Source organism: Aptenodytes forsteri, unplaced genomic scaffold (assembly GCF_000699145.1).
Source record: "Aptenodytes forsteri isolate BGI_AS27 unplaced genomic scaffold, ASM69914v1 Scaffold139, whole genome shotgun sequence".
In the NCBI taxonomy this organism is placed as follows: Eukaryota; Metazoa; Chordata; class Aves; order Sphenisciformes; family Spheniscidae; genus Aptenodytes; species Aptenodytes forsteri.
The window spans coordinates 4,305,394-4,314,624 of record NW_008794414.1 but is presented as its reverse complement, the minus strand read 5'-3'; the positions used below and the strand labels follow the sequence as shown (position 1 = coordinate 4,314,624).

General features: G+C 36.7%; 1 protein-coding gene across 5 annotated transcripts in view; it reads right to left on the bottom strand.

The window, feature by feature from the left end:
- Positions 1–4,406: 4,406 nt before the first annotated feature.
- Positions 4,407–9,231, bottom strand: part of PCMTD1 (protein-L-isoaspartate (D-aspartate) O-methyltransferase domain containing 1) — a 48,498-nt gene continuing 43,673 nt past the window's right edge. For 4 of the 5 annotated variants that reach the window (XM_019474652.1, XM_019474653.1, XM_009289356.2 and 1 more), the window contains one exon: positions 4,417–7,102. In XM_019474652.1, the coding sequence (XP_019330197.1) occupies positions 6,732–7,102 (371 nt within the window). In that variant the 3' untranslated portion in view covers positions 4,417–6,731. Of the gene's footprint in view, positions 7,103–9,231 lie in introns of all 5 variants that reach the window. The other variant, XM_009289354.2, reaches the window with a different exon arrangement.

Here is a 9,231-nt window from a genome sequence, read left to right as displayed (position 1 = left end):
GAGTTTTGAAAAAAACACAAACTAAAACAAAGTACTACAAATAACAGACTTAGTTTCGTAGGATGTTGATCTAAAAAGGTCTCTACTGTTAATGGATTACTGAAGCTAATGTTACAGAATTTGTTATACGTGCAGCAAACAGTACAAAAATAGTGCATTATGTGTTTCCTTTTACTGATTACAGCACAAATATGCACTGTATCATTTAGCAGAGACACAAACTGAAGGCCAGGACAAAAACTAATGTAAGTTAGAAAGATTAAACCCAGGTATTTAAAGTGGTTAAAATACTGAGCAAAATCTCTTTTCAAGCTAACATACAAAGATTATTGTTTGGACACACCTGGGAACTGTGAGAAATTAAAGATTTTGAAACAGGAATCAAAACTCCTTGCTAAGTCTTTTATGATATAAACTGATCTGTTGCTACTGTTTATTTACCGGTCACTTCTCCCTACACAAATTTCCCACCTCTCACTCCTCCTTTATCCCTGGCTCCTGCCCCAACCCTAAAAAAATTCTTTTTGATCACTTAGTCAAGTAGAGAGATATGAAAGCTTGTTTTCACCCTTGTGTAACCCTGTAGTATGGTACTGACATTGCCAATAGCAGGCCATGCACTTTATACTGAGTTTGCAAGGCCTCCAGACTCGCTACATCTGAGCTTTCCTTGACCCGCTCGTAGCTTTTACTCAGTTTAGCTGTGACAGCACTCTATAGTTAACCTGGTGTCTATAGGTAACCCGTTTCACTCTTGTTTATCTTCATGTGGTACAACCCTAGTTTTATATAGATAACAGTAACTGCTTGTTACTGTTGGCAGAATGAGGTATTTATCATTCTCATACAACGTCACAGTGCAGAGAAAATGTGTCCCTGGTTTGACAGCAGAGGCCCTGAGAAGTGGGAATATAGAAGGCAGTGCAGGTAAGTACTAGCATGGGACAGCAAGAGGTGGGGCCCACGCTTGGTACTGGAGATCCCACAGCTGTGCACAGCTCTCCAATTGTCAGTTAACAAAACGCAGACCCAAAGCTTGACAAAACCGGTTTTAGGGGCAAAAAATACAGGATCTAACATAGGCAGACTATCATATATAGTAAACTTGGATACAAGCTGGAGCTACAGAACAATAAAGAAAGAAGGTGCAAAAGCACATTATCCAACATACAAGTGACTCCCAAGTTGATCCTGGGAAAGAAGGAGCCAGCAACATCAACAAAATATTCCTCCCATGAAGGGCTGCAGAGGCACAGAAGCCTGTGTTACTCTCTAGCAGTCACAAGCAGTGGATTTAACACTCGGGGGAAACGAAGGGAGGCTGAGCATAACTCCAAGAGAAGGAACAGAAATGAAGAAGTGCACATGCTACAATTCTAATTGTATTACTGTGATTTTTTTCCCCCTCTATATAGAAGTACTCTAACTGCACTATTTAAAATATTTAGATCCAGACTAACCATGATTCTTAGACTGTTAAGATCTCTATAAGTGTGTGTCTGTGTGTATATATCCCTCTGCCTAAAACAATGATTTTGAGTGTTACTCCTTCCAAAGAAAAACTACCTAACCCCTATCTAGGAAGTAGGGATTAGTGAGCCTCCAGATCTTGACCAGGAACCAGGTGAAAGTTTCAGTAAAAATGACTTCAGTCATGATGGTTTATATCAGAAGATGGAAAGAGTCTTTATCTTGGACACATAGGTTGTCATATAGATTTGTAATAAAGATCTGCAATTCACTAACACAATTTCAAAAGTGAGAGTCTAAAGGAAGGCTCCTGAACTAGTTAGTTTCCTTACTTAAATAGCCCAACTTTCAGAAACATTACATGAATAGAAGCCACTAGGCTTCAAAATTGATATTTTGATCAAACAATATACAGGTGCAAGAACTCAAAAGGATGTCCGAGAGAAAAAAAACTAACAAAGGGTGTATCAACAAAAAACACCTGTAGGTCCATTTGCCTGCAAGGAATACTGCTCAGTTTGTGGCGATCATCCATGGGTACTAAAGGTATCTGAAGTAGGGCAGTCAAGTAAACAGTAGAGCAGTAGGATGGTTCAGCATTATCAGGAATAAATCAGGAAACCCTAATGAATTATTTTTCAGTCTAGCAAAAAACGCTAGCAAAATGGCGAGGAAATGCTCATAAAAAGAAAAGAAAAGAAAACATTCAGCATGTATTGATACACTTTTGCCCTCTGTTCCCTCTCCTTCCAGGCTACAATCATCTTGGCTGCTTGTGAACAGATGAAGGAAGAGGGGAAAGAAAACAACTCAGTGCTTTCTGCAGTGCTTTTGCTTCTCTACAGCACTGAAGTGTTTTGCAAAACATCCTGGCAAGGTCTTACATAGATTCCTAGTTCACAGCAGCAGAGGATGGAGCTTTAACAGGGAGGTGCGAGTTCCCTTAGCTCCCCTGACAAATCTCTGGAAAGCATCACAGAATACAAAGGACAATGATCAGAAGACTCCAGAAAGAAAATGCTACCATCATGTTAAATAAAAAGCATTGATAAATCAGTGTTAGATTCTTGGTTCCATAATGACCATAAACATGGTGCAAGCCTGCGGCTAAACAAGCCAGCTTTACTTGAACAGAGTAATTCAAAAGTTGACATGTACACAGTGAAGCTACAGAAGCCAAAGAGACAGGCACTTAATAAGCCAGTCACCTAGATTTTACCGAAAGCACATCAAGAAACACAACTTTAAAGCTCTACTGTTCCACTAACACGCCAACAACTTTCTCAAAACAAGTTTATGGAAAGGACCTCATACATGACTCAAGTGTTGTCAAAATAATTTGCAGCTCATTAAAGTGGAGTTCTGTATACACCTTTAAGACGAACACAGCACACAACTCCTTTATCTTTTATAATTGATTAGTAAATCACAGCAAGGTAGAAGCTTTCAGTTTTACTCAATTACATTAATGATGGAAGGAGACACTCCTGAGGAGATATGGATTAATATTTAATGAGTTAAAACAGCTTTAATCAGGACATAGCACATTTGACTACATTCCCTATTTGTTTTCAAGTTGACAGGTAAAGATGCATTTTAAAAAGTAGTTTAGAGAAAAAAATGACAGGATTTAATAAAAAGAAAGAAAATAAACTAAGTTGCCAGTACCTAAACAAGCAAGAGACAATGCTCAGCTGAACAGAGCTGTTCAGGTTCATTTCAATGAACACTGTTTCCCAAGTTTTTGGGAGGCAGCTGTTCAGTTCTTCCTGAACAACATGGGATTAAAATCTCCAGGTCTTCTGAAAAGACTGCGCTGGTCTTGAGACCTCCTCCAGACCAAAGACGATAAAAACCCCTGGAAGTTCCAATTCATCACATCCTTCCTTACAGTGACCACAATTACAGTATTGCTAGTCAGCTTAGCCTACCTGATACCGAGTACAAAGGAATACTGAAGAGAGGTATGGTTCTCTCCTACTGGAATAACGTAGCCAAGTTTGACATACTCTGTAGATAAGCTAGACCCTCAGTAGAAGTACCCTGTGAATAGATGAGCTAAACATTCAGTAGGCAAAAGACGACCTTGAAACTTATCTTGGAGTAAAAGACTGAGTTCAATTAGCAGACACGGTGAGGAAGACTATCGACGACCACCAGAGGACCCTGAAAGACCACCAATGGACATAAGAGCGCATGCGTTAAAGACTTTTACATATGTTAATGAGTTCCAGGAAATAATATGAATATGCTAATCATTTCCTGGAAATTTAATGAATATGTATGTTCTAACTGTACGTAACTCCCACAGTTAAGCAGCTCGGCGCGCACACTAGGTGGAGCGATCCCCTGCGCGTCCAGTGCCGTAATAAAGAATGCCTGCTTTCTAAAACTCCAAATTGAGTCTTAGAGAGTTTTTAATTTGCCGACTTACGGTAACATACCCACCTTGTATTTTGCCTCTTAACTGCTAACAAAATAAGGCTGCATCAAGAGGGAGTTTCAATAGGAAGTGTCACTCGCTAACTGCTCACCACCCTTGCTATTCTTACCTCAAAGTTTTCCTTATTTATTTTGACCTAGATAGTTGCTCTGTTGAGGGTGAAAACAATCTCAATATTTAGAAACAAAAACCATGAAACCCTTCTTGAGTATATAGCTCAAGCATAACTTCTGGGCTCTCCAGAAGAAACTAACTCTCCACGTGAGTACTTCAAAAGTAGTGCTGGGCCCAAAATAGCTTTCCTGTGTCATGAATAACATCTCATCTTCCGACCTTTGCAAAAATTCAAAATTTAGCAAGAAGGTGTATTACTCTATTTCTGAAATTCAGGAATAGCCTTTATTAAGAAGTTACTGACCTAACTATGAACAAACTGGTATCTGAATTTCCAAATAACTGAAAATACTTGCACAGAAACACAAAAATTCAAGCAAGCAGAAACCACCAAAAAAAACCAACAACATTTTATTGCAACAATGTCCCCATCATCAACTGAGGTGGCAAAAATTTTTAATTCATTTTGCGTTCCTACCTTTTTATTTATGTAAATATTATTTATGTTAATATAAATTCAAGAGTGGAAAATAAATCCACATACAAAACACAGAAGAAACATTCTCTTTCAGTGACTCAAAAAAACCCTTACATACTGAAGAATCATGACAAGTCATCCGCTGTCCATTTTTCCAAGTATACAGGCGTGAAAAAATGCAGAAATTTATTCTCCAAAAGCATCCTGTATGAAGTCCTTGAAGTATTTAAGTAATATTTAGTAATCTCATACTCTTGAGCTTATGGATGTAGATTCCAAGAAAAGGACACACAAAAAACATCTCAAACTTCAGATTATTTAAACTCCATCTAAAATAATCCATTTAAAACAAGATTATGTTCAATTCTTATAGCTGAAGCATCACAGATGCTTTATTAGTATCATTATTTGGGAAAACTATTTCTTATTAGTTTTTCCTGCTTTTAAAATAAAGTCAGAATGCTTATTTCAAATAGTTTTGTTTACTTATACTGTAAATGTATTGCGGAAAGTAACTCCACATGCTGGTACAACAGGCCTTCATGAAGTTCCACTTAAACATTACTATGATGTACCTTAGAAAACAGGGACTAAAGCATTAAATGCACCATAAAGAGTCAGTGTCATGGGATTATGTATTATCTTCCTTTTCAGATGCAACAAAATGCTTATATATTTTGAAGTCAATATTGGATTGTTAGACCACATATTGGCTGGTTATAAATACTTGAGCTAGGAACATTTACTGTTTTAGAAAGATGTGATTATTTTGTTTTATTGTTATTACACAAAAAAAATGTTACCAATATTATAAAATATATCATGCAGAATATTTCAAGAGGAATGTTTTTCACTGGGTCCAACAGGCAGATGTTTCCAATGATTGTAGCTTTTAATGCATATCATGCCAAGTTCTTAATAAACAGTGTTTTCCCTCATGGTTATGTTACAACAGAGAATGAAGAAATCAAGATGGTAAAAGCAAACAAAGTTAAAAATGAGAACCGCAAGTAACTTCACAACTAGAAGAGGAAAAATCATAGAAGGATTTAAATCAGCACTATTGTGGGTCCCCACAGCTGCACGGCTACTCTTAGGTTTCCAAAAGATGCGTATGATTTTATACATATTTTTGTGCTAAGAGCCATGCTCAGAAACAAAATATAGGCTAGCACAAGTCTACCTTCTTGGAGATGCATGTTAAGTATAAAATTCACTTACTAAAGTGCATTTGCTGAACAAGTTCTAACTTCTACTGTTATAGCTATCCCAATAAGCAATACAAACTAAACTTTGTTGAAATTCTACCTCTACTTAAAAGCAGTAAATATAGATGACTGATATTTAAATTACAATCTCGTATTACCAAACATTTTGACTCGATGCTCTGAGCTGTAGAAATAAACAAAATGTACTGTCCTAAACTTCCCACAAATGAGGAAGTGCCTCTAGTTAGAAATACTGAAAGTGTAGAATGGAGTTAAATATAAGCAGAGCTGAAGTAAGCATCGCTTTGCTTCTTATTCAATATGATGTTTCTTTAAGGCTTTGAGAGAAGCTGTTACTTTTCTCAAGATCTTTTGGCAAAAGATAAATGCAGAAGTAGCAGGGTCATCTGACATTTCAGAACTTGTATTTTCATATTTCATTAAAGCCAGCTCATTCAGTGTCTGTATATATTTATTGCACTTGTGTTGTTGGAATACATCTATACCAACATAGTAATAATGATTGCAACAAAGCCATAGTAAAATAAACTTTAAAAGGGTCTGATTCTGACATTAGAGGATAAGTGTCTGGATGTTTAAAATGTTCCCCTAATAATAATAAATATAGACAAATTGCTCATCAAGTCAGATGCACATGTTTAACAATTATTTAGCATATATAAAATTTCACTCATCCTTTTATCAATACAAATCTGTTAGGGATCAAAAAAGACTTACCATGCAAAATATTGATTAGTGCTGCATAATGGAATATATATTTCTATCAGAGTTAAAACAGCATTTTCAAAATTTAAAGAAAAATAGATTTTTAAAAAGGAATTCTACTGTTGAATGCAAGTCTTCGTTGTAGCAAAGACAAGATAGAAACAAGTTACGATTTATCGCTGTACTTCAGTCTTGATGAAAGACTAGTAATAATTTGTCCACCTACTTAATAAATGCTACATTTTCAAGAATAAAGGAACTATCAGTAGGTATTATTTCTACTTAAAACAAGTTATTTCTCTCTGTAATAGGTCAAGTATGCTTTTAAAGATTCAGGTAATGGTAGACTCATAATTTTCTCTCTCAACAGATTTCGAGGAGGCTCTTCTGGCTTCAAGGCCTCACTGTGATCTTTATCCTCCTCATCTTTGTTATCGTCTTCCATTCTTTCATCTTCTTCGCTATCTAGAGGCTGAGGAATGAGCTGATTACCAACAAACACATAGGTGTTAATCCTGCGTCTACGACATCTCCTGCGTTTTCGTTTCGGAGGAGCCTTTTGAGCAATACCCTTGGCTTTCATCTCCTCATTTATGAAGTTTCTAAGGGTGCGTCTGATATATATTCGAGCGAGGTCCTGGAGATTCCTAACAGCACATGGAGCTAAAACGAAAGAAAAGGAAGTTATACTAAGTGAAATTTCCCTCTAGCAAAAAAATTAGCTGCAAGGCCGTAAGACTAATGTTCAAGAATAATTGAAATTTTAGTACATGATACAATACGCAAATGAAACAAGGGTAGATAGAGCCACCTTGACAAACCCTGTGGCGCAGTCCAAGAAATTTAGAGGTCTTTTGACAGATGTGCAAGAGAAGTAGAAAGCATGAACAGATTATTAAAATAAATTTAAGAAAGCATACAACAAATACTGTCACCTTTTAGCACCTGGCAAGTCTTGGGACCTACTGCTGGCACTGTTTTAAGATCCTGCTGCTGGGAAACAATTTCTACCCCTATGTCACATTTGTTTAGGCAAGTGCCCTTCTACTGCCTCCCTCTTCCACTCGCTATGCTTTTCCCTACTTCCTACTGACCCCAACTGATGAGGGATGGCCATGTCAACTTCACAGCTGACCAACCAGGTAAGTCACCCATATCTTTGCAGCAGAAAAGGAATCAAAATTACTGAAGTCCTGAAGAAAAAAAAGCAAGTAACAAAAAGCCAAAAGCCACATATTTTCCAATGACAGACAAGTAAGTGAGGACTAAGTATTGCTGGGCTGGTGGATGCCTGCCCTAGATGAGCTATGGCTGGCTAATACCAAAGAAAACAAAACCAAAAAAGCACACCAACCAAAACTTCAGCCTGTTTGACTTTCTTGCTTGTCATTTTTCTTCCTATACAAAGTAGCATAAAATTAATGGGGACTACAGCAAGGAAGAAGTTAGTGAAAAAATAATTTTGATAATTACACTTCCAATATTGCATTCAGCTTAAAAACCACTCAATTTATTTCAAACAAAATCTATTGTTTCATACACTGACTTCAATTGCATGCTAGTTACTCATACTTGAGACAGAAAGGATGTTTATGACTGGCAATACTGATTTCAGCTAACACCAACAGAAATAAAAAAAACCACGAAGCCCCATTTGTTTAATATAAAACCAACTCAAAATTCAAGAACAAAACCCTATCTAACCATCCAAAACACATTTATAAGATCAGGCTAAACAAGCTATGATTGTAGATTGTATGCCAATCATAGTAAATGCAAGCACAAGGTATATAAAGTTGAAGTAATGGACTACCAGGCATTTGTCCCATATACAGAACTGTGTAAGAGAGACTTCATGAAGTCAGAAGGAAAAAAAAAGTTTCCTTCAAGAGAGGATGGAACAAAATTTTGAAACACTGCATCCTGAAAAAGGTGTAACAGCAGTAAGCTCTCAGCTTTCTTATCCTCTAAGATAAAATAACCGTATCATTTTTAGTGCTAGTTATGACTGTTTATATTCTATTTGATTTTGAAGACAACAGCATCTAAAAGGTTTAAAGACAAAGTAAGCTCCTCAGAGTCACATTCCAGATCATAAGCTATAATTGGTAACTACCAACAATTCATACTACATAAAGGAATTCAAGGCCTAAAGCTCCTGCACTTCTCAGAAATCCCAGACACACATGTAGCATAAAGAAAATGAACTTTTAGAAAGCTTCAGACTTGCTTTTTTTTTTTTTTTTTTAAATAAATGCTTGATAGGAAGGATAATTAGGAAGTCCTACAGTGAGACAGTCAGAAAGCTCTCCTATGCAGGTAATATAAAATCTGTTTGAATACAGAACTACTCAGGAGGACACCTAGGAAAGACTTCAAATAACAGAAGTAGCCTTAAGTTCCACTGATATTCATGTATTTCTTGGCCAGTTTGGCTTAAATCCAACTCACTTGTTTTGATTAGTGATCTTCTCAAACTTGCTTGATGTTTAAAAATTACATTTGAGGTTAACCAAACTTAAAACTATAATAAAATTTAACTGATTCTAAGAAGTTTCCTCTTTTCTCCTTCATTACATTACATTCTTCTCCTAGAGAAGAGAAGGCTTCGGGGAGACCTTATTGCAGCCTCTCAGTACTTAAAGGGGGCTTATAAAAAAGATGGCAGTGAACTTTTTTGCAGGGCCTGTAGCGACAGGACAAGGGGGAATGGCTTTAAACTAAAGGGGGGGAGATTTGGACTAGATATAAGGAAGAAATTTTTTAGGCTGAGGGTGGTGAAGCACTGGCAC